The sequence below is a fragment of the Podospora pseudoanserina genome, chromosome 3 (genome assembly GCF_035222485.1).
Source record: "Podospora pseudoanserina strain CBS 124.78 chromosome 3, whole genome shotgun sequence".
NCBI classification, from domain to species: domain Eukaryota; kingdom Fungi; phylum Ascomycota; class Sordariomycetes; order Sordariales; family Podosporaceae; genus Podospora; species Podospora pseudoanserina.
Window position 1 is genome coordinate 1,842,997 of NC_085922.1, and position 27,766 is coordinate 1,870,762.

The window sequence follows — 27,766 nt, forward strand, 5'->3', positions numbered from 1 at the left end:
TGTCGTGGCTGTTTATATCCTCAGGGTTGATGGTGAAGGGGAGCTTGTTTTTGTGGCTGTTGCTGCTTTGGTCATTTTTTTTTTTTGGTGATTGTCGGTTTTGTGATCGTTTTTGGTTCTGGTTCTGATTGTTGTGGTTGTTGTTGTTGTTGTTGTTGTCCTGGTCGTTGTTGTCGTCATGATCCTTCTCCTCGACGGCATGATCCTCCTCCTGACTGTTACCGTTTTTTGAACCATCAAGGGTTTCAAACAACAGTGATATCGTCACAGGTGCTTCCTCTTCTGCTGCCCTGCGCCTTTCCTCTTGCTCTCTCTCTCGCTCAGTTCCGCCGCATCATATCGTACCAGAGAGCGCTCGAGGAATTCCTGCTCTGCTCTTGAGAATGCGCGGTCTAGAGCTTCCACCCGGGCGCTTAATAGCCAGGCCTACGGCTCGTCTGGTCGGTCCTGCTGTGCTTCAGGAAATAGAGATAACAATTCCGTGGTCCCCGCTCCTCTCTTGGGGGCGAGGGGCGCGGTTTGGAGGTTTCGCTACTGCCACGAGGGAGGTAGTGGATGGCCAAGTCTGACCGGCAGAGAGGGCAATTTGTTCGCCGGCCACTCCGGCCAAGTTCTCCCTTGAGGCAGAACTCGGATCAGGTTCGGATGCATGCACCTGTTGACGAGGTGTTAGTGACGTTTGAGGCGGAGGGTGGAGGGGGGTTGGGGGCTAACCGTGGAAGATTTACATGCAACATTTGGTCTTTGCTGTGTCGATGAGAGGGAGGGAGGGGTATTTGTGCTCGAGTGTTTGATGGAACAGGCGACGGTGGATGGTTGCGTGTCCGTGGGGAACGTGAAGAGGCTGGGCTAGGTGCATAAGCTTCAAGTGCTCGCCAACATACGAGGTGAGCCACCGTTCGACTACTGAGCAACCGTTAGGACTTGTCAGATAAGCAGTGTACACGGCAAGGTACCTATCTTGGACTGTGTGAGGGTTAAGTTTTACAGATAAATGAGCTGGACCTATTCAGAAGTTTGAAGGCAAAGTAGATACAGCCTCAGAGAGGCCGGCTTCAACAACCCTTACTGCCCATTTCGCACCAAAGCAGGCACAGCATTTCACAATGCCACCATCTGATCAAATTGCAATTGGCACCAAACGGCATGTTACCACCCCTAATCACAAACAAGCACACAATCAAAGTATCTCTCTCGTCTCAACAAGCAAGAACACAGAAGTCTCCATCCCCTACCAACCACCTTCAGTACAAATCAGCCCTCAGCCCCATCCACCTCCACTTCCTCTCCTCCTTCTCAATGACAACAAGATAGATATAAATCCCCAGCATGGTCTACCCATTTAGCCATACGCCCTCATAGATACCCATTGCTCGTGCCATTCAGACATCATCTTGTGACACACATCTCCCACTCCCCCAAATCTTCTCCCTGGCGCCGGGTCATAGGGACAATCATGTCTTCAAAGCTAGGTAGTGGTTCTCCTCTCGTCTCGACGCAAGATCTCCAGGAAGCTGATTCTGGTGTTGTTGGTTGCACGCGGGAGCTGGCCACGGCATATAGGGCAGGATAGGAGGGTATAGGGTCGTGAGATTGTTCTTGTCCAGGTTGTGAGGCAGGTTACTGGTGTAGGGAAGGGGGTTAGTATCTATTGGCAGAAGGGGGTGTTAGGAGGTTAGGTTGGGGGGGGTCACGGCGGAGTGTTGTCTTGCAGCAGGACAGCTTCTCTATCACCTGCTCGGGCTTCATCTCCTCGAGGCAGATTGGGCATTCATCTTTTGTTGACGGGGGAGGGGGGCATGTTTCCTTCGGCTTCAACGTCTTCAGGGTCTGGAGCGGTGGTTGCTGATCCGGACTTTGGTCGATAGACGAGCTCTTGTGTAGTGGAGGTGTTGTCTGTGGATTTTAAATGATGGTGCCATCGGAGACCCATGATGAACTATGGGTAGGTGTAGTGATTCCTTTTGTTTGTTGGTGAAAGAATCTTTTTGCTGGAAAAGAGCAGAGTTCCCGGATCTAAATCGGTCGGATAAGAAAGGGTTCGGATGGGGCTGGAGTTTACTTTCTCTGGTAAACTTCAGGCCACCATATGCTTGGGGATGCTGGGGGCTGCCGGAGGAGGGTGTGTGGCACGCTTATTTTCTGCACACATGAACGATGTGGATGGGTACATCCATTCATGGGGCATGATCAATGTCAAAGATTCCAGATATTCGACCTAAAACACCCCAGCAGCGAGCTATCTTTCCCAATCATCCACAAGCTCAACCCTTCCAGGGCAATGCTGTGAAGTCCCCAACTCCTAACCTAGGTATGCAATCCCACCAACTCATCATGAACACTCTCCAGCCCCTGGCTCGGCAAAGTCTCCCATTGATCCCTTCCTTCAACCCAATACAACTCCACCTTCCTCAGGTCCACTCTCCTCAAACATGTTGGACAGTTGTATTTCTTCTTTAGCCAGCTCACGAGGCAATCATCTGTAGGTATGCCACAGTTAGAGCTTAACGAGGGCAGTGAGATGACAGCCACACATACAGTGAAATGGATGCCAGCACTCAGTCAGTATGACGATATTCTTCATTCCATCAAGACAGATGGCACACTCGTCTCCCCTCACCCTGCAGTTGTCTGTGTCCGACGGGGGATTGTATTGTTTGTGGGGGTGGATCTCGTCTAGGGTGAGCTCGACTTCTTGGGTAGAGTCGTCTTCTTGGGTAGAGTCGTCTTCTTGGGTAGAGTCGACTTCTTGGGTACAGTCGTCTCCCTGGGTAGAATCATCTTCTTTGTCGATTTGGTCGAAAATGTCTTCTTCAGGGCCGTTCCAATCAGAAGGGATTTCCCCCAGAGAGAGACCCTCAAGAGAGACCTCCTCGGGCTCCTCCTCGCGAGGAAGCGCCTCTTCTTGAGGGAGTGCGTTGACGCTGTTCTGAACTGCTAATCCACTCATTCTTGACATGATCCAAGAGAGAATTACAGATGTTGGCTCAGCTCAAAAGCCGGACTCGATGGCTCCGGGCCAAAACAGAGCAATGTCCGGTGGTCACCAGGCCATGGCGGAGGGTGAGTGGGTTGTGGCTGGAGTGTAATCGGACAAAACAAACGGAAATGCGGTCCCCAACGTGTTGCCCGATCACTTGAACCTGGGGAGCGAGCTTCCGCCGGGCTTGATAAAAAAAAAACCGATTCTTGAGCGCACTAATCCCATACAAATACTCGCAAGTTCCTACCGCCCTCTAGCTTAACATCTTTTACCCCCATCCCACCCCCATCCGGCGCGCCATCTTCGGGGGGATCCGACCCGTTGTGATAAAAACGACGGCTGGTCATGGGGCTCCCAGTTGTCTTCCCGGTCCGCATGATACAACCTGTGCCTGAGGGGGTCCAAAGACTGGCGGCATAGCGGGCACTTGTGGGTAGATGTCTGAATTATCCAAGGGGCGAGACACCTACCTGTTACAAGGGCTAGGAGGAGGCTATGCCAGAGTATTCAGGGAGTGTGCATACGATGAAAGAGGTAGTGCCGGCAACTCAGAACCATGACTAAGATTCTCGCGCTTTTGGCGTCGTCGTCAAACATGTCATCTAGACAAATGGTGCAGGATTTTGTCCCTTGATTGATAGCTCAATCTGCTGCTTCTTTCCGGGGCCGGGTTCTGCAAGTTGAGATATGGTGTCAATAAAGCGACGGATTGCGTCTGGGGGAGGGCGAGTGCTCTGGAGAAGGCGATCCCAGTTGGTGGCCATTTGGTGTCGATGCCCACCTTCAACATGAGACGGGATAGACCTGGTCAATAAATGCATACGAGGGTAGAGCTGCTTGACATGCGTGGTTCTGATTGGTCGTGGTTGTTGTCTCGGAGCGGCAGGGCTCTATTGGTTGGGGGTGTCTTCAGGTGTGAGATGTGACAGAAATTGGTTCACAACAGCAGGCAGTCTTAAAACCCAAGAGGCTGAGAAGTCATGGTTGTAGTAACCTTTGGTGTGGCTGAATGAAGGCGTAATTAAAACGTGGTCGTCTGAGTGTGCTCAACTGGCTACCTAGGTAGAACACGAGCAGATGGCACAAACGCCTATCGCTCAACAACTGATGAATCCGATGGCTGTTTTGAATCACCGCCGGCCTGGCCAGCAGGAGAGATAAATATCTGAGAGTCATGGAGCAGAGGGCGCGGCCTCGTGTTCCTGTCTTTCAGGCACCAAAACCCCTTGTCTTGCAACAGCTTCTCGCCTTTATTTCCGCTTATGTTCCGCATGCAGCATCTGCCTGGACACCTGGGGAATATTAACAACTCCAAACACATTCATATCACCCAAAGGAAACCCACCCAACACTGAAAACAAAGCCGTTGGATAAGACTACTTTAGCCCTCCCACCCCCCCTCTAACTAAAGTAACCTGCTACCTTGCTGAGCAAACCCCCACGCTGCATCAAGGCAAGTCTCTCTCCTCCCTTCTCTTTCCTCCCGAAACTCAAAGTGAAAACCGCCGCCCTGGGTATCGCACCATGAAAGAAACCGCAAAACGCCAGCCATGCTCCTTGATGATGAGAGAAAGGAAATGCATGCCACCCTTCTATCACCTTATTCCATATCCGTTGGCCGAAAAAGTTGACGATAATGACACCGCAGAAGAAAAGAAGACGGCCAAGAAAGAAAAGGCGAGAAGTCGAGAGAAAAAAGCCCCTCAACCATCAATATGGTACGGCTCAGCAGGGTGATCCCCCCCAGGACCACCACGGCCAAACCTGCGATTAGTCCGAACAGGACCAACCCTCGACCCAGGAAGGACGTTGCCCCGAGAAGGCGTCATCGGAGCCTGAGCAACCTCCCCATTCAAGCCCTGAACCGTCGTGGCAGCCTGTCGAAGACCCGACTGACCAACACTCTCAACCGCCCCATCCTCCCTCTTGATCATCACAGCATTGGTGCTGCTCTCGCTATTCTCCGGCACACTGCTTATGCGTCCCACGCTCGCAAGGTAATGCAGCCTCTGCATCTGGGCGGGCGTCTTCTCATAAAACTCGGAGCGCGGCTTGATGATCATTACCGGAACATTGTCACCTATGGCCCAGTTCCAGTCACCCAGCATGCGGATCAAAGTCCAGGAGATCCCAAAGTCCCCCTTCTCAAGGACGGTGCCCCATTCCTCTGGGAGGGGTGTGCCCCGGCGGTTGAGGCAAAAGATGTAGAAGAGGAGGTGGGCAACGAGGAAGCGTCGCATAGGGGATTCCTTGGGGGTGTTCTCAAAGACAAAGGCGACGTCCTGCATGCTGAGACAGACGTGATCGGCAGAGGCAGGGCCCAGGTAATCGTAGAGGACATCAACGCAGGCGTTGCGGAGGCCGACGCACTCGAATTTGTAGCCGAGAACATAGACACCGAGGCTGGTGTCAAAGAGTTAGCAGGTGACCAAAGTGATTATAAATCAGCAAAAAATCATACTAATCACGGATAGTGGCACTCTCCCCTTCAGAATCTTCGTAAGGAGCCGGGAGCCGAAACGAGCCCGTGTTGCCAGAGAGAGCAAAAGCATTGCCATAGCCCCAACGCAGAAAGATGTTGAAGAGCTTGGGGTCGACATCAGGAAGTCTGATGGGTTCCTCATTCTGTGAAGTAGGAGTGTTGGCAGGACTGGAGGCTGGACTAAGACCCTGAGCCTGACCAAAACCATGAGGCTGCTGGACAGAGGCCTGAGTCTGGCCGAGATCCTGATAGCTGGCAGGCGAGGCGGGACCAGCAAGGCCCTCGCCAGAAGTGAGCGTCGCACGTGTACCGCCACTAAGCAAGCGGGTAAAGAAGGGTGAATTCTGCGTCAGCAATTTCTCGTGAACGTTCCGCGCCTGGAGATCAGGACCAAGGTAGATGGTCACGATCCGGCCGGCGAACCAACTGGGGTCGAAAAAGTTAGCCGCTGGGCGAGGCATGTTTCCGTTTGTGTATGTGATTGTGAGTGTCAATGAGGATATGAATGGAGTTGAGAGCTGGCGGATTGTCGCCCCAGGCACTCCAAGCGTGAGTGTGAGGTGTGGTGAAAGAGAGAAGAAAGGGAAGAGAATTTGCAAGCTGCGCAAAGATTTATAGGCCCAGAGCTCGGTGACGAAAGTTGGCCCGGCTTTTCAGGGAAGGTGCAATCCTGCTGGTGATGATTTTGCCGTCGACGACATCACATTGGGATGATGGAAGCAACTTACTGGTCCAGACGGGGCCGAGGCCTGATCTGCCACGAGCCTTTGAACGGTGTACCTGTATTAAACATGATTGTCCCTTTTGCTAGCAAAGAACGCCAAAGCGAAATACAATTCCGAGCCGTGTGGAAACGAGAGGTACTTATACAGAGAGTTGTTTCTGAGTTGATTGTAGAGGCTTGTGGGGTAGAAGAGAAAGATCGCCGATAACCCGCAGAGCAAGCCTATATACTACCTTTCCCCTATCACTTGATCATGCCCCACATAACTGACTGCTTCTATCAGCTTGGATGGGAGCAACATGGCAAACTATTCACTATCGGCCCCACTAACTCATCTCGATGGAAGAGACAGGCGGGGACAGGAAACTGTTGAGATAGCCTCTGATAATAGAGCTCAGATGGACTGGGTGTATCAGAAGTCAGAGTGTCAGTAAGACAGAGGACGCTGAGAGAGACCTGCTTGACTACGGCTTTGGGTATTTCTCGGATTGCCCTCGGACAGGTCAAGCTGGGACACAACTTGCCTGTAATCCATCGTTGTCCAGATATCCTACTTGGACGAGCTGGAACAAGATTTACCTCTGATCTTGCACCTTCTATCAATCCGGAGTAATGCCCTTATAAAGGCTAAGGCAAACTCACCTCGTATCACTTACCGTACATCAAACCCAGCCCTCAATACCTACTTCCAAGCTTACCAAGAGCACCCCAACAGAAAATCCTACCTCCCAAGAGGTATACCATGACATAGCAAGATAGCCAAAGACAGAGGCCCCGAGCCTTTACGTTGAAACATGATCTCCACCCTTTCGCATCAGTATACACACCCCCAGTCTGAGGCCAACCAGCAGAGAGAACACCAAGATACTGCCCTGTCCAACTCGGACAAAAGTCAGATAAGAGAACCTACGTAGAGATCTTCAAAACCAGGATGACTTTCACTTCCCTGACCACATCTGACAATGAAGAAAAAAAGCTATTGCACTTGCAGCAAAATCACAAAAGACACACAAAGCAGCATGATCCTTATAGAGAGTCTCTAAGAGAATAAAGGTACCTATAGTGGTATCTTTGTGCCACAGCCATAGAAAACACCACCCCCTGAGCCCCTTTTCCCACCCACACATCAACCACACCCACAGCAACCACAACCCAACCACCAAAATGACCCAAACTTCCCCCGACCATCATCTCCAAAATTACTCCATAAAATATACCCAACCAGCGGAGTCTCTTTACGTCGTAAAAGACCCGACCTTGAGGATCCTAACCCATCTCACATCAACCGTGACCGTTCGCGCCAAACCCACCGTTTCCATCAACCTTCAGTTTAGATCTGCAGTTCCTTCAATGCTCCTCAGGTTCCTCTCCGACTCCATAAACTCATGATTCGCCCACCAGCAACTCAGCTGACCTCTTCGTCCCCGCTCGCCAGCATGCTGTCCCGACCACGTGGCGTATCATTCCACCTCTCCACCCGCAGCAACAACGAGGATACAGACTTCAGTAGGTTCTTACCCAACTTCGAAAGGAACATGATCACTGCCTATGCATTGAGAACTAGCGGTTAGATACACCTCTCAACAACCGATAGACACACATCATATCAAGCAAAATTGGAACCAGTAATCAGAGCGAAGAAGCCATATACCCACGGCCAATGTTCAAGATTTCCCATAATCACAAGAAAAAGTTATTCATATCTTGGCAAACACAACGCTCCCTCTTCGTCTCAAACCCAAAAACTGGGGAACGAAAAAAAAATACGCTGGACACCACCGATAGAAAGAGAGCCCACCAAAACCAACCCAGGCTAGGTAGACACTATCAAAACTAACACGCACACACCACAAACACACACAACAGACAGCGGCCGCTTTCCCAAATACAAGACGCCTACACCCCAAAGCAAAAGATACGACAAAGATATCTTTCCATAGAGAGAAGGCCCCGCAAAGGGGAACCCAGAAAACAAAAAGTTATGTGCTTTCACCCCGCCCACCATTTGATTTCCGCGCGCCCAGTAGTGTACCCGTCCAGAGATGCAAAAAAGGCCCTTTGACAAAATAAAAAAATCCCAGGTCAACACAAAAATAAGAGGATATCAATGGGTGAACAATTCGCCCGCCGAATGCCACCCAAGCCCCCCCAACCCCAATGGTACAAGAGAGGAGGCCAAAAAATAGCCACAATAGACAACAATATGAAACAGAGACAAAAACACAACCAACTCCACCCTTCCCCAATTTCCTTCGCCCGAGATATTTCTCAACCAACAAAACCGCAATGTCTTTGCCGACCAGACCTCCCCAAAAAAGATATTTCGCCCATGTTGTAAAACCCGCACCACCCAAAGATCAGAACACCTAGGTTGCAAGAAGAGAGAAAAAGCACCCCCAACCAGCCCCAAACAGACGGCCGAGGAGAGACCCCCGGGCCACTCTATATGTCGATATTCTTTTCTTTGTAATGAACTCGTAAAGACCCGTGAGACCGTAATGACGTTTTTTTTATCGTGAGACTGAAAAGTCGTCGCTTCCCCGTAACGACGAGACGCAAAAGAGATGACGCCAGCCCGAAATGTTGTATGGTATCGAGAAAAAGAACCAGAAAGTGAAGACCGCTGTGAAACTCCGTCGTGAGACACCGATGCAAAAACAATGAAGCTGGCTTGTTGATGATGCAAAACCACCTGAAAAACGCCCATTCGTTGTAAACCGCAGAACAAAAACCGCAGCCCTCATCTTTCGAGGTCGGAAACACCGGCCCGAAAATAATATACGTTTTGTGGTATCAGAAACAACAAACGAAGAGGTATCGATTATTCTTTCGTCGCGCCATCCCAAAAGTCAAAAGTTTTTTCCGCTTCGAAACAAGTCGCACAAGAGTCGATTAAGGATGTTGTTTTGTACAGGTGATAAGGGTATCGTGAGGGGGTTGTGCAAGGAAGTCGAGTATCCATGGTGAAGTTGTCGCCCCTGCCTGCCAGAGGGAAGGTGGTAAAAAAAAAGAAGAAGAATCGATGCCTGCTACTTTGCTTTTCTTTTCGGTGCCCGCCAAGATGAACAGCTGCTCGGAACGAATGTGCGCATGCAAGTAATTTTACAATGTTCGTAGTTTGCACCGACGACGACGGCGTTTCAGTCGGGGCTCTCAATCTCGTCTAGCGTCACAGCGGAAGCGAGACGACAGCCCCAACTTACCACCGCCGGCCGATGTTTTGCGGCTGCATCCGGGCAGGAGAGACCGAAGGAGGTGGGCTCGACATGGTAATGCCGGTAGCAGGGTTGACGATGGGGATGGCGTTGCGGGCGCGGGTAGCGGCAGGCTGGTGGATCTTGAGGTTGCTAGAGTGGCTTTGATATGGAGGAGCATACACTGGCGAGCCGGTCTGGACAGGGTAGTGGGCGACCTGGATGGGCTGCTGAGTGGGAGACCCTTGGGGTGAGTTGCTTGCCAGCGAAGAACGCTCCGAAGACGAGCTGTTTATCGACACGAGCTTTGGGGCCATCAATGTCAGTTCTTGAACGTGGCAGCGGTGCAAAAGAGGTCCGTGTCCACCAATGGCGCCGGGCCAGAGGGAGGGGGAGTGCTCACATCAGTCTCGGTCAACAGGCCTGGGCAGAACTCCATGTCGTCTTCCAGATCAAAGGACCGGCAGGCCTCGAACCTTGACCGAAAGCTAGACAGGTTTACCGACTCGGTCAACTCCTTCATGCTGCGCACACCGCGAAACTGCTTCTGGGGATGCTGCGAGACCGATAACCTGGGGGCTCTCCGGTTGCGGCCGCCATGGTGCGTGTGCGAGACGGCAGGGGCTGTGGCAGGTGTTGGATGCTGCTGGTGCAATTGATAGTAGGAAGACATTATGAATGGTGTTGACACTCTCAAGCCAAAAAAGCGTCGTCGTCGTGAAGGGATCGAATGGTGAGTCTGGAGGTGGTGGTTGCGGTGGTGGTTGTGGGTGTGGCGAGGGTTTTGTGCGGAAGCCGAGCTGCAATTTTGAAACAATAACAATGAAACCGGGCTAACCGAGGGCGAAAAGTGAGGTGGACGGCGTTGTGGATTTGATTGCCAAAATGAACCGAATTAGATGGGAATAATCGTTGTGGTCGTGTGTGTTGTGTCGTGGTGGTGATTCTTGTTGAAACGCCTTTTTTTGGTTTTGGGGGGGAGGATAGGTTTTGGTGGTGGTTTTGGTGGGACGAGGAGATGGGTAGGTTGAGAGGTAAAGTAGGAGAGAGGCGAGGGAGGAGAGGGACAGAGCAATCGGAGCGGGCAAATGGGTTGGTCAGAGGGAAATGGTGGGTGGATGGGGGGGCACTGGGGTGGCCTACAGGGGTCTCCTGCACGCGAGAGGCAGGACCCCGGGCCACACCCACACCAAGACGAGCACCAGACACACTCTGAGCGAATGCACTGGCCACTTTTCTTGCAGCCCGGGTGGCAAAGGTATCCACTTTCTTTCTGTTGATTGGTTACCAGGTTTACGCTAACCCTAATTCAGCTTAGAGTCTGTTGTCGTGTAATTTTGGGCTGGGCGTTGCCTTGTGCGTCCTCCGCCAGCCAATGCCGAAAACGGTCTGACGGTGCTGGCCGTCGCTGGTTGGAGTGTGGCACTGCCCCTCCTGCCAGCCGGCAAACCCTCGACAAGCCCGATTCTCCACTCCGTCTCCTGCCCACAGTCGTCACCCGACGTGGCCCGACACCACCGCTTCTTCTTTTGATACCGCCAAACACTGGTGATTCTGGTGGCATTCAATGTATCTTTTTCTACCATGTCCTCCATCCCCTCTCCTTTGTCGATCCACGTCCCTTTTTGAGTTCCTGGACTCCCGTCATTCTTGTTCCTCGTTACCTTTGGACAGACGCCTCAAAACATCCCGTCGCTTATCGCCGCCTTGCCTTGCCTTGTCACCATGATGCGCATCTCGATGCGAACTACTCCGTATTTTCTCCCTGTTGCGGAGAGAGAGGGAGGGTTCATCGGTGTTTACACTGAAACTGGCGCCCGCGGCCCAATCGGTGGTGGCCTGGACCTTCATACCACCCGTTATTGCGTTGCTGCAAGCGGCTCGAGATGCATAATTAAGTGCAGCTGAGTGGCCATTGGCAGCACTCTCCGGCCCAGCCTTGTGGCGAGGGCGCTCCATCTCCATGCTTTGACTGGCTGGTGGTCACGGTAAAACACCGCGAGACCTTTCTGGGCCTTCCCGTGCAGCTTCTGAAGTTGCATTCGACAGACGCAAGACACCAAACGTGGCTGGTGTATTCTTCTGTCTTGCTCACTCTTCTCTACCACCCCGCAGATCCCGGCCATTGATGATTGCGGCGGGCGGATTTGCTTCCCCTCACCGGCACCCAGACCACCTTCTCGCCGGCGATCCAAGGGCGCAACAAACCTCATTGCTTGCCACTGATTGGCGCTGGTGACGCTGATGATGCTAGCTGCCAGAAAGGCTTCTACGTCCAGTATTCTGCATCCATCTGCATAGTGCCACATAGGACGGCCTGCGAACACGAGCGGGAGCTGCTGCGTGAGTGGCAGCCAAAAGCAGGACCCGGCACTCGGCTGCTGACTCCGCATGCAAGGAGCAACAAAGCTGCCCACGCTGCCCATTCACTTGACGCCCGCCCGGGTGAGCCATTGGTTTGCTTAAGCAGCCGCCTTGTGCGCCTGCAAATGCAGCATCCTGAAGGAAAAAAAGGGCGATTTATCTCCGCTGATGGATTTCAGCCGGATCGCCCTCTGCGTGCCACGACATAACCATATCAGACCAACTGACCGCCTGGTTCCATTTTCTGGTTTGGAACCGAACTGCTGTCACCCTCGAGAAGACGAAAAGAACCCCCCACCTTGCCGTTCCGCTGGTGGGGTGACGAAAGGGGCACAACTCCTCTCTTTTGATGCCGTTGATTCTCTCGCTGGGTGGCACCCAAAGTCACCCCATCAGCGTCATACTGGTCCATCACCAACCAGCATTCTTCCGCTTTTATCCATTATCTGACAACAGTCTCTCAAAAGAGCACTCGTGGCTCTGCTCTGCTGAAGCTTTACCGATAACCGACGACAAATAGTGTTTCAAAGTCCGGGTGGCCTGACTGCCTGAAGCGGGCTTGGCAGAGCATGAAAGCAAGCTATCGTACTACTTAGAAAAGTGAGAAAAAGCTAGCCCAGGGACCCCAGAAGCACCCACTTTTACGGCTAATTTCCTCGCAACTAACCACTTTACTTTTTTCTTAGCCAAAGCTACAATTTAACTATATTTTACTAAAGTAAGCCTTTTTATGAAGCGCTTTAGTAATTATCTAGATGCTTTTGTAAAAATATTAAAATAACTTTAGTATTTTAATATATATATATATATATTAAGTTCGCGCGTTTAATTTTATACGTAATTATTTTTTTATAATTTTCTCTACTACAGATTTACTGAAAAGAAAATCTAAAGATGTAATAAATAAGCTAGTGAAAACAGCTTTCAATATAGATTAAATTATAATATAATTAATATCTACAAATATATAAAATCTATAGTAGCTTTATTTAAAACCTAAAACTATAGTAAGCGTACAGTATTAAATATATTAATAAAAGTAATAAACTTAAATATCAATCAAAGGCTACTAACTATTTAATATTTTATTAGGTTTTTTTTTTTTTAGTTTTAATAATAACAATACTTTTTAATTTTTTATTTTTGTTAAAATTTGTCACGGGAAAGCAAAAACACTAAGATAAAGCACACAGTTTATCCTATTCATTTGATTGAATTGCAAGTTAAAAAAAAGAAAAAGAGAAAATTTAGATCGAAGCTACAAAGCTAGCTTTTTGTGAGAACAAAGCTTGAGCCATACCCAGTCGCTCTCAGAGCCTCACATAGCCCACGCGCCAGTGCCGTGACAAAATTGGTCTACGTAAAGCCTATTTTACAGTAGGTTATTACTGTAACACTACTTAGCGTCAGCTTTAGCAAAAGCATTGCAAACAGCAAAAAATCTCATAAAGCACTTATTTAGCACCTACTTAGGGCTTATCTAGCACTCATCTGGCACTTATCCAGCATTTATTCAGCATTCACTACGTGCTTTTTTAGCAGCCACCTAGTATCTACTTAAAAACTATATAAGTTTAATTTAGAGTAAAGATAGGTAAATTACTCCAGTTATATATAATTCGGGTAGTGACTTTAGTGAATTTACTAATTAAAAGCTTTTTGAAAACACTATTAATCAAGAGATTCTAAGCCTGGGCAATTACAAAGCGCTTTAGCAAATAGAGTTTATTTTAGTTAAGTGTGGCCAAAAGGCGCTTTGGGTCAAGAAATAAGATGTTAAGCAATTAGCCGGAAAAGTAGAGAAGTGTGTGCTCCTGGGGGTCTCCGGACTAGCTTTTCTCACTTTTCTGAGTAGAAACCGTATTTTAGTGCTTCGTCGTTGACTTGCAGTTTTAACTGGCTGATTGGGAGTTCGCCCCAGTGTGGGGACAAACTGTTGAGGTGGTGCCTGTTTCTGGGCGTTGGCAGTTACCGGTTTGTCCGTGGGCCCAAGGAAGGGAGAGGAGGGGTATCGAGGGGTCTCCCTCCCTGCTGCTCCCGGATGTCTGAGACATGCAGTTCTTGGGGCGAGAGCTGTCAGACTCTCATCAGTGCGCTCCTCATCTGGCGAAACGGTGGGACAGAGAAAGTGAGATTTCACACATCCACCAGTGACACCATACAAGTTGCTGGTCAGTGGTGCGCCGCTGGAGTGTGGCTCTCGCCAGCCGCCCTCCTGGATGCGGAGTGGGGCCATCGGGAACAGACAGAGGTCACAGGGAACATGCATTGTCCAATTGAGGGGACGCGCCCAGGGCCGGGCTGTGTGTGCCTGCGCCTGTTCAAGAGTTTCCCCATTGCGCTTTTTTCCTCGGCAGAGGACGTTTGTGTTCAAGACGAGTCATGGCATTGGGTGAATGCTCTGGACTCCTGGAAGCCCCGGTCCTGCCATCCATGGTTCGCGCACAGTGAGGTCTTGCCGACTGATTGGCAGCTTGTTAACAGAGCACAGGCCCCATGCCCTCTTTTGATCTTGGAGATCCAATCACGGGGACTTTTGTTCGACAGCTAACAATGAACACTTGCAGCTGGGGAGGGAGGGAAGAACCCTGCCACACCGCTACTCCAAGATGTGAACTGTCACCAGTTTATTCATCAGTGTGAACTGCTGGAGGTCGCCTGTTGTGTCTGCCCACGCCACGCCGCGCCGCCTCCACAGTTCTGTCTGCCCCGGATACGTTGCAACACTATCATGCTGGATTCAAGGAAATCCACCGCCGAGCTGCGGCACGGTTATAATTGCTTTTGAGCTGGCTTCTGCAGAGTTGTGTGTGTATGCATCTGCTGACCTGAGATGTGATTGATATTGCAGACGGAAGTATACAAGCTGCTGACATGATATGCATAATATTCGGAGAGCTCTTGACTGTTGCTCACCGCATGGTTCGCATGGGAGAACGATAGAGGGATGGTCGGCACTGAACTATCGTTAGAACCTCCAGGGTCATTTATGGAATTCCGAGATGGAATTCCCGTGGACGTTTCCAGTGGTGGAGCAACTGGCTTCTGTTAACACTTTCCGCAAACCTTGCGGGAACCACTAACACTTGTGGTTTCAAATATCAAAACGCCAGACAGTAACCAAAACGTTGACCTCGACGATACCCTCCATTCGGAAACAATTACCAAACAACATCTTCCTGACCCCCAAATAGTCTGCATACTAGTTCATGCACCTACTCTCCCTCTCTACCACTCTCACCGTCAAAGAGTTGTTTCTGAGTGTAGTTTAGGGTTGGGCATCAAGGGTTTCACCACTTTTTTGCTCTTACATATTAATACATCATATGCATTGTGCATACTGCAGTAGTCGCAGTAGGTTTTTTTCCCCACCGAACCGAGCCCCCCACCAGTGTTATGTCTCTGCTGGTTTTGGGGCATTCCAACATGTGAGACACAACACACTGTTTTCGGGTTGGAAGCGAGAAAATTGGCAGTAGTTTAAGTACGAAACGATAAACTTGACCAGATGGACAGAGTAATTAGTATTGGATATCACCGTAGCGTTTCTTCAAGTAAATAGTTCTGCGGGGAATTTGTTACGGAATTGCGGTTGTGAATTGGATATGTCCGAGGTGTACATTGATAATTTAACCCGCATCTTTGCAATTCAAGATGCTCATCTCAAATTTGATGAACAAATTCGATGGTCTTCTCTGGCCAGGATGTCAAATATTGATCATGTGTCACTGGGTCACGGTGCTCCACAAGGTGCGACACAGGCGGAGATGTCTCATCATGTCAACAAACCCCCTTCTACTACGCCTCTTGAAGATCAGATTGGGGTTGGCGGGCGGGCGGCGGCGTATGGCAGTTTGGTTGTTGTCTGTGCGGTCTCGGCCCCGCAGAGGACCCGGGTGACCCGGGTCCAGGCCGGGTTTGGAGTTGCGGCGTTGACGGGGGGAGAAAAGTTTGGATGATCCACCTTGGAAGACCGGACCGGTGGAGGAAGATCGGGGACTGGGAGAAAGCTTGAATGGTGTGGTGTACGCAAGGGGAGAGGGCCAAAATCTGGGGTAAAGAGATTTGAAAATCTCCCCTGTTGGTCATTGTATCGGGTCTAGCTGAGGTTGTTGACGAGGGTGGTAAAGGTTTGATCAATCTTGTGGTCCCATGTATAGCTCTACCTACCTATGATATCTGGTAACTAGGTACCTCCAACAAGTCCAGCACTTGTCGATGCTGAATGATGGTTTAATCACTCTATAAGTGTAGGCAATAGAATTCTCCTACCACCGGTTGTTGTGAGCTGGAACTCCAATAGGGAGCTGAACAGCTAGACCTGATGAACCCAGGTAATGAACATGTCTTACGGCGAGTAGATGTCGTATAGGTGTGGCACGAGGTATATTATGTGATCATGATATCAAGTCTATGCTGCTTGATGTTTTGCACCATTGACTAGATACATTACATACACCTGGATAGTGACGACCAATAGACCTACTAAACAGAACAAATATCCTGACCATACTTGACCCTATTGTTAGGTATCATTATTCTCGAGATATCATAGTCTACACTTTGTAAAACTTCACCGTTATGTGTCATCCCTGGCATGAAGATCACACCATCGCAAGTCGTGACAGTCGTAAGTTGAGAGTGAGCGGATACCATAACGCAGCAAACAACCACATAGACGCAATCAAGCAACAACAAAGTGAAGATCTCCCGAGAGCATCAAACTAACCGACGACGGCATGACTCCTTCGACTCATGAATACGAAGAGAGTATAAACGTGTAATTGGCATGGCCTCCGCCAAATGACGATATCCTCATCCACCGGCATCCACCGGCATGTGACGACGACAATGTAAACAACATACCTACCTCCACCCCTTCCCCAAATCTTAATGACGCTCAAAAGTGGATTTCTCCCCTTTCCCTGAACAAAGAACCGCCTCAACTCGGCTGTCGTTCGGTCTGTTTTCGCGCAATTGACCTGCCTGGCCTACCAAAAAACCAGGGACACTGTCCAGTGATAAAGCTACGTGTGGTGACGTCATACCCTCCCTCGGGGCTTCATAACCAACTCCATTGCCGCTCCCATCCAATTGACAACCACTCAATTGCAAGCAAGCAAAGCAACAGCAGGAAATAATCCCTCTCCTTTTTTTCCAATAAAGAGCTCTTTTCAACGTTCTCTCCTTTCCGCGTTGATACAACCACCACAAGCAACAACCTCAATCCCACCACCTCTACGACAATCACAAACCCATCCACCAAAATGCTCTCCCTCCGCCGCATCACCACCTCCCCCACCATCACCTCCCTCCCCCGCCGCGCCCTTTCCACCACCCCCCTCCGATCCCTCAAGGAGTCTAACAGCGGTACGTTTTTCCATCCTCCCCCATTCCCACCCCTACTCCCCACTGACTCGCCCGTGCTCGCCAGCCGACCCCTCCCCCCAAAACTTCGACCACCACAAACAAGACTCCCTCTCCAAGCAAAAATCCGGCAAAGGCCACTGGAAGCCCGAGCTCGCCTCCAACAGCGAAGAAGCCGTAAAGGCCGACCGCAGCTCCGGCTCCTCCTCCATCAAGGACCTCCAGGAAAAGACCAAAAAGGCGGCCGAGGAGAACGCCAAAGCCGGTACCAGTATGGATGATGGCCTTTCGAAACATATTCAATGAACACACATGAGGCTGAGACAAATTGTTGCGTTTTGCTTTTAGACTAACATATTGATTTTTCGTCCTTCGCACCAAAACCCCAACGCGCGCGCAGCATGGCTTTTGCAGAAAGAAAAAAGGGTGGTGAAAACAGGGGAGAAGAAGAAGAAGATGGGGGAGGGATGTGGGGAAGAAAGATTGTACATAATGCATAGGGGGTTGGCTTGGAATCGCGGCAAAGCATGAATGAATGGGAAAGAAGATGGAGGAAGAGAGAGAGCGTCAATAGAATGATTGACAACTGAGAAGCATCTTTGTCACACATGGTCATTGTGAACACTGTTGAAATATGTACTCATCGAATTAAACTATCAACACACATGGTTTTTTGCATCCCTAAGTAAAATCCGCAATCTCTCATGAACTCTTCCTTTTCGCTCACAAGTCCCAGAAACCACTTAACCATATCCTTGATAATTTCAACTCCCATAATGGTACACACCCATCGCAATCTCAAGATATCCATGACAAATAACTCGCTCACACTGACTCTCAGTTAAGAGTTTGTGTCTTCCAAATCCAACGCAAAAAAGAAAAAAAAAACACAAAATACGGGTATCTCACAACTCCATCCATCACCTTTTCACCTCCCACCCCCACCCCTCCATTTGTAATGGCCCCGTCCCCTCGGTCTCCCCCTCCCACGACCTCTCCCCCGTCCAGCAGTGGCACCGCCCCGTCCAGCTGATCCGGCTGTCCCTGCTCCCCTCCCAGCCAAACCAACCATCCCCCCTCGTCTCCCACCCCTCGTCGCCGTACTAACAACCTGCTTCACGGCAGGAATATCCTCATCATCTGAATCCGAGTCATCACTGTCGCTCGGGTCAAGCGGATCCCTTCCCCTGCCTGGCTGCTCCTCCGGCTCTGATTCCGATTCACTCTCCGACGCTGACCGAGATTCAGACTGTGATTCATTTCCATCGTCGTGGTCGTGATCGTCAAACTCGGAGCCCTCTTCATCCGAGGAAACGAGCCTGACGATCGTCGGACCTGTTGGCTTCGGTGGTGGGGGCGGCGGCGAAGGGGAGTGGTACGGTGACGGTGAGGGTTTGTGTGGTGGGGAGTGCGCCGGTGTAGGAGACGCTTCTCTAGCGGGAGATGGCGAAGGCGAAGGCGAAGGCGAAACATCATGGGCAGGTGTAGGTTCTCTCTTCGGCTCTGGTGTCTGCGTCTTCAAAATAACTGTCGGTTCCCTAGGCACATCCCGAACTGGAGACGGGCTAGGCATAAACGTATCCATAGGCTCCATGTAATCCTGCATCGAGGGGCTAGGGCTGGCTCGAGGACTCGAAGCCTCCGACACGGCCTCTTCAGCCGCGTTCGGATCAAAGTCTGCGTCCGCCATATCGATATCAAAATCTTGAGCTGGTGTTGCCTTGAATCTGCCCCTTGTGGCTTTCGTTGGCCTCTCGGGTTCCTTGTCCGCCGTGGGCGTTGTAGGGGTGTCGACATCACAGGAGACAGACCGGGAAGCAGCTTGCCCAGCCGGTGTGCTATCCTGCGCAGCCTTCGACTTCCTTGACGCGATCTTGAACTTCTTGCCCTTAGCCTTCATTCGATCCGCCATGGACATGAACGGTGATCCTGCAGCAGGACCCGAAGCACCAGCTGAAGGGCCTCGCTGCGCATTCTTTGGCGGTCTGCCCCTTCTCTTGGGCGCATTCACAGGCGTGAAACCTCCCCGAGACTGAGGTCGTGACTCGATGGGTTCTCCGTCTTCATCAAACCCATCCAAAGCCCCAGCCAGTTGCGCATCCACGTCACTATCACTATCATCGCTGACCTGAACAGGCAATGTCCGATCACGTGGCGGTTTCCTGGTGGGCTTCGGGTGCCCAGAAGGCGTCTGCTCAGCCGACCCTCCTGCTGGCATAGACTTGCGAGGACCCGGAGGCCGACCACGTCTCTTACCAGTTCCAGTTACAGCGGCATTTCCAGAACCAGGTGGAGCAGGAGATCTAGTAGCGGACTTACTAGCACCGGCGGCACCGCCCACAATCGCCAAAATCGCCGCGGACGCAAGATCAAGAGGATCCTTGGTCGCATCGGCCGGGTTATAGTCCTTGAGAGGTTGAGGCCTCTGCGAACGCGGAATGAGAATCTCGTTAAACTCCTCCTCGCCATTCTCATCCACCAAGTATGATATCTTGGGTCGCGCGTGGCGAAGAGCAGGCCGATTCGGTGAGTTGGCACGAGGCTCTTCTCCCTCCTGGGCTGGGCCATCTGGAACATCGGCATTCGGTGGATCTTGAACAGCAGGAGCTTCCCTTTCGGTAGGAGTGCCGTCAGCCAGGGCGCCAACCATGGTGACATCACCAAACAGAGCCGGGTCCATGTTGTTAAGTGCATCCGCTTGACCATCACGGGTATTGGTCGTCTTGGCCTTCTTCTTGCTGTGTGACCTAGGTCCTCTAAAATCCGGGTCATCGTCCTCCTCCAAACGAGCACGACGCTTGGCCACGCGCAGCTGCTTCTTGAGATATTCGGCCGGCTCGGGCTCGTCGTCGAGCGCCATCAAGCTCTCGACTGAAGGTTGCTGATAGGGGTCGAACAGAATCCTGTCCTCGCTGTCGTCCTGCTCGTAGTAGCCCATGCCCAAGCCGCGTTCGGGTCCAAGTCCTGAAGGATCAGGGTAGGCAGACTGGTCCTCAACAATAGACATGTCGGCGACCTCGGCAGGTCCGGTATGTCCATTTTGATGTGGCGGATGTTCCCTTGAAACACCAAGTACCGTAGGCTGTTCGCCATAACCACCGTTGATCAAAGCCTGCTGTAATGCCGCCTCTTCCAGGCTGTCAGCCAAAGCTCCATCAGGTAGCTGTAGCACATCGTTCTCGAGCTGGGACGACTTTGCTTTTTCAGCATCGGCGGCCTCTCTGAGTCTCTGCATCCTTTTGCTCGACAGAGCTCGCGTCTCATCGCCAGCGTTCTTCAACCACGACAGGTTGTGGATCTTGAAGTCGATAAGAAGCTCGACACTACGATCGTCAGCTATGGGCCGAGTGTCGTGTCCTAAGAGTGTCTTCTTAGGAATATAGGGAACACCGTTCTTGGCCTTGCGGCAGGCACCGCAGTTGCATATGCCGAGACACTTTGGGCACTGCCATCTCTCATTCTGCATTACTTCCTGTGGCATCTGGTCAAAGGCTCGGTAGAGGACACCATAGCAATATGCGTCATTGCAGCCCTCGTTGGAGCAGAAGGCCAACTTGTAGGTGTAGTCCTTGTGTTGGCACACATGGCAGCGATAGACGTCGCCCTTCTTCGCTTTCCTCCCGCCCCTTCTCTTCTTCTTTGGCCGACCATTTTCGTCTACTTCAACCTCCGAGTCCTCAGCAGGTTCCTTTGGCTTGTCAACCTTGCTGATATCTTTCCATGGGCGTCTCCGGAGTTGTTCTTGACAAAGCTGAGCAACCGTCTTCTTGCCGTATCGCTTGCGTGCAAGCTCGAGCGGCAAAGGGGAGGTGTTGATATCGACAAATCCGTCATGTTTGATAATGAGCGCGCGCCAGTCCTCGTATTTCTCAACCAAATCCTGCCAGTGCCACTGCTCACACCAAGTGAGGTTGGAAATACATAGGCATGACCGGCCCATGACGTAGCACTCCATGCAGATATCATAAGTATCCTCGTCACCACCAACAAGCTGGCGAACACAGTGCTTGCAGGTCAGGAACCGGTTGAAGATGTTGGCGCGGCAGTAGGAGCAGGTGACGCAGGAGTCAAATTCGATATACTCGACTTCCTTTTCTTTCGTCCCGAATATCTCATCTACTAGGACTCGGGTGAAGAGCTCAAAGAGAGCCTTGAAGTCACCAGTCAACTGCTTCGTGCGAGACGAGTTCTTGATCAAGTCTTGCCCGAACCCAAGCAACCCAGTCTCAGACGTCCTCTCCATGTCCGTCAATAGTTTCGAGTATTTTTCGAGAGTGTAGTAGATAATGGCCTTGTTCTTGTACTGCTCATCGCGGCAGACAAGACGGGCTTTCGGTAGCGCTTCCTCCAGGGCCATCTTGAGTGTCTCCACGGTCGTCCTGTTCCAGGCAACTTTGATGGTCCGGGTCCCACGATTCCATACTTGATGGGGCGCTAAGGGGGGCACGAGAACGAAGTCTCCAGCTTTCTGCTCCACGATATAAACCGGAAAGGTGGCCTTCTTCCAAGCGTTGATTTGCGCAAAGTGCTTCTCGATTTCAATGTCATGACCAAGCATCGACAGGAAGTATTCCCTGACAACTTCGCGGTCTTTTGATTCCGTCATGAACCAAATGGAGCTTCCGGGCTTCTCGCCATTTTCATCGCCTGAAGCATCCACCATGATATTCTGACCCAAACTGGCGCACATTTCTCGATGCGCCGGGGTGTAGGTACCCTCATGACCAATGTAACACATCAGATTCTGGGCGCGCATCGGCTCGGGCAAGCTGCTCATCAAATCTCCTGCCGGCGCAATGGACTTGGTGCCTTCGTTGAGCATGTCAAAGTCGTCGTCACTTTGCCCCATAGGACTCCGTTCGTCGACGTTCTCGTTCATGTAAAAGAGGTTGGGTGGAATGACCTTCTTTTGAAGGTACTCGTGCCATTCTGGTGGGCAGTCGATGTCTTTTAGGTAGAGTCGCTGTCGTCGTTCGTCGCGAAAGTTCTCGGGCGTCCACTGATTTGTCAACTGTTTCATGGAGCGCAGGTAGTGACCAGTGGTCATGGGAATGTCGCATTGACCGACAATGTCGCGAACGTTTTCCTCTGTTATTCAAGAATATTAGTACATGATAAGAGGTAAAACGCAAGTCAACCTACGTTTCTTATTGTACATCTCCTCCAACCACTTGGGACCAAAAAGGTCCTTGGGAAGTCGCCTGTTCCATTTCTCAATAACCAGTGGCTTCCCACCAAGTACCACATGAAGAACAACAAGCTTCTCAAACTCTTGAGGACCGATATTTTGAATCTGAGCAGCCGTGATACGAGCTACCCATTGAAAGTTTGGTGTTCTGTCAACGAGCGTGGGCAAATCGAGATCCGGCGGGATAGGGTCGAACTTTGCCTGGGGATGCTGAGCTGTCGGCATCGTGACGGCGGGTGAAGCGACCTAGGCAGCGGTTGCTGGCAGTCGCATTGTATTGTCGTGTTCTTGATGAGACGTCTCGATGGAGAGATGGCCATCTACATGTCGCTCGAATATGCTGCCGCAGCGTAGATGGCAAAGTTAACCACATGCGCAGTCGCCGTCGCGTCGAACGCGATTCTTTGTGATTTCGCCGCGCTGGCTGAATTGAGAATGGAGGGGACAAGGATTCGTAATTGACAAGCAAAAGGCTGAGGTGGGGCAAATGCAGCTTGCAGCCAATCCACCGTCAGTTTGGCCCAAGAGCTGTCAGTCAGTTTGTGTGGCTCAGAAATTTGACAAGGCTGAGACTGGTTCACATGCATGTGTATATGTGTAAGGAAGTGTCGATGAGAAGGTCGGGATTTTGAGGAAAAGAGGAATTGTATGAGGGAGCAAGAAGGTTTTAGTTGAGGAGAGGAAACTAGAGGCTATCTACGAGAAATACCTTCTGTTGGTTGCCTGGTACTCGAAAGTCTATTACAAACGGAAGGCGGCAGCGCACAGGTGAGTGAGTTTCGGCTTCATGAAGAGAAAGCCACCCGGGGTTCATATGAAATAAACAACATCTGACATGTCACTAGATCCAATCGATCACCAAATATCATCAGCCTTACCATGCCAGCATGTCACCGGCTCCTCCGGCTGCCTGCCTCGAGGCGAGCACTATCAACTACCAAAACCACAAGCAAACCATGGCTCCCCTCTCAGTCATATACCCGCCTCTCACCAACACCACGACCTCTCTCCCTCCTGCTCTCCACCCCCAGGTCCCCCATAGCCTACCACACAACCTCTAAACTTCTAACTCAGACTACAACCACTCCAGCTCCCTCCCCCCCACCACAAATCTACACCCCCCCCTCAACCGGCCTCCTCTCCCTCCTCCCCCCTAGCTGGGTCCCCTACGCAGAACTAGTCCGCCTCGACAAGCCCGCCGGAACCTACTACCTCTACCTCCCCTGCCTCTTCTCCACCCTCCTCGCCGCCCCCCTCTCCCACTCCCCCCCCTCAACCGTCCTCACCTACTCCCTTCTCTTCCTCTCCGGCGCAATCATCATGCGCGGAGCAGGCTGCACAATAAACGACCTCTGGGACCGCAACCTTGACCCGCACGTAACCCGCACCCGCCTCCGCCCCATCGCCCGCCGCGCCATAACCCCCCTCAATGCCCTCCTCTTCACCGGCGCCCAGCTCCTCACCGGCCTCGCCATCCTCCTCCAATTCCCCACCTCCTGCTTCTACTACGCCACCCCCTCCCTCCTCCTCGTCACCCTCTACCCCTTGGCAAAAAGAGTAACCTACTACCCCCAGTTCGTCCTCGGACTCACCTTCTCCTGGGGCGCCATCCTAGGTTTCCCCGCTCTGGGCGTGGATCTCCTATCCAATACCGCAGCCTTGACCGCAGCAGGTCTCTTATACGGGAGTAATGTTGCTTGGACGGTCTTGTACGACATGATCTACGCCCATCAGGACATCAAGGATGATGCCAAGGCCGGCATCAAGAGTATTGCGCTCAAGCACGACAAGGAGACGAAGCAGGTTCTTACCGGGTTGGCGGTCGTGCAAGTTGCCTTGTTGGCGGGAGCCGGAGTTGCCACGGGGGCGGGGCCGGCGTTCTTCATTGGGGGTTGCGGTGGTGCAGCCGCTACGCTGGGCTTCATGATCAAGAGGGTCAACTTGAAGAGCGTCAAGGATTGCTGGTGGTGGTTTGTGAATGGGTGTTGGATCACGGGAGGTGCCATCAGCTTGGGGTTGGGGGCGGACTATTTGGTTAGGTATTATTCTGAGGACGAGAAAGCAGTCGAGAAGGAGGAACAGTAGGCCAATGTTCGATGCCACAGAGGAAGCTTGACAGCAAAGAGTCAAAATAGAGCACCCGATCTTGTACGATATTACAACTCATATAAAGCCCGGCACATAAAGAAGTGGAGGAACAACACCCAACACCCAACCTAGAAGCTTTAATAGGTACAGAACCTCCCTAAGCCACTGTCCAGAGAGAGGCAAGACATAAAATAGCACTCAGTCCAACCAAGAGAGAGAGACCACAAAGATGAGGAGGGCACTCGGCGTGATTTTATTCGGACTCGTAATGATATTCATGTAACCATTATCTCCAGCATAGAGCAGTCCGAGGGCTCTTTGCCTAAAAGATGTAAGCTTCCCAAATGACGCCATTCCCATAAAATCATCTTGGCCGGTCGGATCGTCGTGGTTCGGTGTGAAATGATCTCTTATTCTTCGGACCAAACCTACCACGTGAGAGCCCAGATTCCCCCAACCCGAAAATGGTATGCTGATGAAAACAAGCCTCGCAGACTCCTCATGCCAACCCTTGTACCACTTTTTGTCTTGAGAGTGCCCCGCACTTAAGATCTGGGCTTCTCCTTCTTCTCCTTCCAGAGAGCGAGGAGACCGACACCGGAAACCTTGACGACTGTAGTTGGGGGGTTAGATGTGAAGCGCAAAAAGCTTATGTGGTGGCGAAGACATACCCTTGAAGCGAACACCGGGAATATCACCCTTGGCCTTGCCCTTGCGACCGAAACCGGCGAGGAGAACCTCGTCGTTCTCATCAACGAAGTTCAAGCAACCATCGTTGGGGACGAAAGCGGTGACCTTCTTGCCGTTCTTGATGAGCTGGACACGGACACACTTTCTGATAGCCTACATCACCACCACAGTCAGTCGGTTTGTTCGTCGGGTATTCGAGAATCGGTTTCAATCGATGCTGTGTATTCGGGGAAGACGTACAGAGTTGGGCTGCTTGGCCTCAACGCCGACCTTTTCAAGGACAATGCCCTTGGCGTGGGAAGAACCACCGAAGGGGCTGTTATTCCACCACTGTTAGCTTTCGGTGTTCGAGAGATCGGGAGTGTCGATTTTATTCGGGATTCGTTGCTAACCTGGACTTGAAAGCAGTACCGAGGGCACGCTTCTTGTAGTGAAGATCGGCCCAGCGCTGCTCGCGACGGTTGTTGCGCAGCTTGCGCGCCGCGTTAAGACCACGAGGCTTTCCACCAGACATATTTGCTAGACGTCGAGAGAGTTGATGTTAGTTGACCTGGTAGACTTTGATGGGATCTCGCAATTGCTGATGAGATGTGGATTGCAATGGTAGCGGGGCGGGGCGTACGTACCGACTTGTTGATTGACGCTGGACTCTGAGGTTCGTGATGGGCGGAAAGTGTCACCGAAATTTTGGACCGTCAGCCGAGTTTCGCAGTAGGGCGTGAAAACCCTACCTTTGGATTGGGCGGTGGACTGTTTGTGCCTGAGGCACCAGCCCCCGCTAGGAAAAGTGTGGGGAGGCGAACTTGGAGGTGGCCAGTGCGCCCTTTTGATCCAGCACGGGCCTTCACCTGTGGCTTGGCAGAGCTTGAAGCTCATCTTGTCGTTGAACTTTATCATCACCGCCAACAACATATTCACTTTTCACAGAGGTTCATCATATCTGTCGTTTCGAATACCTTCAAGACATGTAGCAATGTCTCAACCAAACAAAACGCCCCTCAAACCCCGCGACCCACCGCCATCCCTCTTCCTGCACCCCTCAGCAGCTCCATCCCACGCCTCACTCATCAACACTCAACCCCAACCCTCTTCCTCTCACCCACCACCACCACCAGGCAGCTCCCGCCCAGGCTCCTCCCTCCTCCGCACCCCACCAGAACCCTTCAACTCCCCAGGTGTCACCTCGATAGCCTCCCTAACATCCCCTGCAACAATCAACACCACCGCCGCCGCCCCCGGCTTAGGAGGTCTTGCCTCCCCCTTACAACCCGGCCGCAATGCCGGCGGGTTAGGCATCACCAACCTCCCCCTTCTCCCCAGGCAAGAGTCCACCCGCGCAACTGATAGGACAGATGCCCTGTGGGCAGAGATGCAAGCCACCCTTGAGGAAGTCGAGCTCTCGGCCAGCGGCGGCACGCGCGTGTTTGGACCTGACCACGAGAGGAAGCTTGACGAGCTGAGGATGGCGCAGATTGCGCTTGCTCAGGCGTGGGCGAGGAGTGAGGCTGATGAGGCGATCGAGCTCGCTAAGCCGGGGGAGACTACGGCTGCTGCTACGAGTGCTGGGGGGCCGGGGACTCAAGGTGAGGGGGCGAATACGGAGGGGGGGAAGAGTACAGTTGGAACAGGGAGTGTCCCTCCTGGTGCTAGGCCGGGGAGTAGGAGGGGAGGTGGGATGGAGGAGGAGACGGATGTGGATATTTTGCTTGCGAGGAAGAGGAGGGAGGCGAATGATAGGTATTTTCAGAGGGTGAATCAGGGGGTGCTGGATGTGGTTGCGAAGTTGGAGGAGGTGGCTACGGCGATGAGGGCGGTGGAGTTGGAGAGTAAGGAGATCTGGGGGGATGGGGAAGGAGAGAGTGTTGCTGGGAGTTCAAAGAGTTAATTGTTTCTTTACGCTATGTTTGGGAGAGATATTGTGGGCTTGATTGGAGTTCAAGATACAGATATGTTTTGGAGTTTCGACAGGACACACAGCACGTTCGGCGTATTCAGCATTGCTAGGCGTTGAGGGAATATACCTGGTACCACATCGTGGTTCGGGAAAAGTAATACAAGGCGTCATACTCCTTTCTATGGTTTCTATGTCTTGGGAATCATCAATATCAAGCTCAGTTATGGTCATCGGGTTCTTCAATGATGTCAATTTGTCAACCAGCAGGCAGGGATGTGCATCACCTCTTGAGCGCAAGTGGCTTGGCATCGATTTGGTGAAGACCCCAGTCATCGGCCGTGGGGGTGGTGAGAGCTTGGACTCGCTTGAAAAAAAAAAGTTTATATTGACCTTGTGAATGAGGGGAAGATATCAGGCAAAGAGTTGTAGAGATCGGATCCAGCATTTGTTGAGGATATATAAGACGTCTTCAACAACTACGAGACGTGCCGAAGACTGGACCTCTGGACCAGTTCCACGTGTGATAGATTCCTCGGGATGTCCCACCATTCTCACCGAAAGCGCCGGTTTGCCTCGACTCCACTCGCCGTCATTCTTCCGCTTTGCCGGTCGGCTTGTGTTGGGGCCTGCTGATTCGCAGCACGAATGGAAGCTCGTCCGAAGACACCTCCAGGGACCTCGGTGGACAGGAGTTGCGACGTCAGTTGTCACTGGGCTGGGCTCAGTGCCGGGCATCTGCAACATGGCAGCATGCCAATGTGTGTGGCCTCAGAGGTTCATAAAGATGGGAAT

At 51.7% G+C, this 27,766-nt stretch overlaps 9 protein-coding genes across 9 annotated transcripts; 3 read left to right on the top strand and 6 right to left on the bottom strand.

Moving 5' to 3' along the window:
* Positions 1–1,193: 1,193 nt before the first annotated feature.
* On the bottom strand, positions 1,194–1,981 carry QC764_0052550 (uncharacterized protein). The gene is made up of 2 exons (XM_062940431.1): positions 1,695–1,981; positions 1,194–1,623 (listed from the first exon to the last, which is right to left on the bottom strand). The coding sequence occupies exons 1-2, from the start codon at positions 1,769–1,771 to the stop codon at positions 1,455–1,457; spliced, it is 246 nt and encodes an 81-aa protein (XP_062801651.1). The 5' UTR covers positions 1,772–1,981; the 3' UTR covers positions 1,194–1,454.
* A 484-nt stretch (positions 1,982–2,465) lies between these two features.
* On the bottom strand, positions 2,466–2,950 carry QC764_0052560 (uncharacterized protein; the record flags this gene model as incomplete). The annotated part of the gene is made up of 2 exons (XM_062940432.1): positions 2,466–2,480; positions 2,621–2,950. The coding sequence occupies 2 exons, from the start codon at positions 2,948–2,950 to the stop codon at positions 2,466–2,468; spliced, it is 345 nt and encodes a 114-aa protein (XP_062801652.1).
* Positions 2,951–4,378: 1,428 nt separating this feature from the next.
* Positions 4,379–6,149, bottom strand: QC764_305310 (uncharacterized protein). The gene is made up of 2 exons (XM_062945643.1): positions 5,445–6,149; positions 4,379–5,386 (listed from the first exon to the last, which is right to left on the bottom strand). Exons 1-2 carry the CDS (start codon positions 5,924–5,926, stop codon positions 4,687–4,689), a joined length of 1,182 nt encoding a protein of 393 aa, XP_062801653.1. The 5' UTR covers positions 5,927–6,149; the 3' UTR covers positions 4,379–4,686.
* Positions 6,150–6,745: 596 nt separating this feature from the next.
* QC764_305320 (uncharacterized protein) lies at positions 6,746–10,731 on the bottom strand. The gene is made up of 3 exons (XM_062945644.1): positions 9,787–10,731; positions 6,832–9,688; positions 6,746–6,770 (listed from the first exon to the last, which is right to left on the bottom strand). Exons 1-2 carry the CDS (start codon positions 10,054–10,056, stop codon positions 9,389–9,391), a joined length of 570 nt encoding a protein of 189 aa, XP_062801654.1. The 5' UTR covers positions 10,057–10,731; the 3' UTR covers positions 6,746–6,770; positions 6,832–9,388.
* A 5,842-nt stretch (positions 10,732–16,573) lies between these two features.
* Positions 16,574–17,738, top strand: QC764_305330 (uncharacterized protein). The gene is made up of 3 exons (XM_062945645.1): positions 16,574–17,117; positions 17,182–17,385; positions 17,463–17,738. The coding sequence occupies exons 1-3, from the start codon at positions 17,015–17,017 to the stop codon at positions 17,465–17,467; spliced, it is 312 nt and encodes a 103-aa protein (XP_062801655.1). The 5' UTR covers positions 16,574–17,014; the 3' UTR covers positions 17,468–17,738.
* Positions 17,739–17,902: 164 nt separating this feature from the next.
* QC764_305340 (uncharacterized protein) lies at positions 17,903–22,933 on the bottom strand. The gene is made up of 2 exons (XM_062945646.1): positions 22,257–22,933; positions 17,903–22,202 (listed from the first exon to the last, which is right to left on the bottom strand). The coding sequence occupies exons 1-2, from the start codon at positions 22,525–22,527 to the stop codon at positions 18,043–18,045; spliced, it is 4,431 nt and encodes a 1,476-aa protein (XP_062801656.1). The 5' UTR covers positions 22,528–22,933; the 3' UTR covers positions 17,903–18,042.
* On the top strand, positions 22,884–24,455 carry COQ2 (Para-hydroxybenzoate--polyprenyltransferase, mitochondrial precursor (PHB:polyprenyltransferase); the record flags this gene model as incomplete). Its single annotated transcript, XM_062945647.1, has 3 exons — positions 22,884–22,899; positions 22,974–23,070; positions 23,148–24,455. The coding sequence occupies 3 exons, from the start codon at positions 22,884–22,886 to the stop codon at positions 24,385–24,387; spliced, it is 1,353 nt and encodes a 450-aa protein (XP_062801657.1). The 3' UTR covers positions 24,388–24,455.
* Positions 24,456–24,474: 19 nt separating this feature from the next.
* On the bottom strand, positions 24,475–25,824 carry rps23 (ribosomal protein S23). The gene is made up of 5 exons (XM_062945648.1): positions 25,707–25,824; positions 25,473–25,599; positions 25,321–25,396; positions 25,062–25,233; positions 24,475–25,003 (listed from the first exon to the last, which is right to left on the bottom strand). The coding sequence occupies exons 2-5, from the start codon at positions 25,592–25,594 to the stop codon at positions 24,936–24,938; spliced, it is 438 nt and encodes a 145-aa protein (XP_062801658.1). The 5' UTR covers positions 25,595–25,599; positions 25,707–25,824; the 3' UTR covers positions 24,475–24,935.
* A 144-nt stretch (positions 25,825–25,968) lies between these two features.
* On the top strand, positions 25,969–26,965 carry QC764_305370 (uncharacterized protein; the record flags this gene model as incomplete). The annotated part of the gene is made up of 1 exon (XM_062945649.1): positions 25,969–26,965. Exon 1 carries the CDS (start codon positions 26,054–26,056, stop codon positions 26,963–26,965), a length of 912 nt encoding a protein of 303 aa, XP_062801659.1. The 5' UTR covers positions 25,969–26,053.
* Positions 26,966–27,766: the final 801 nt, after the last annotated feature.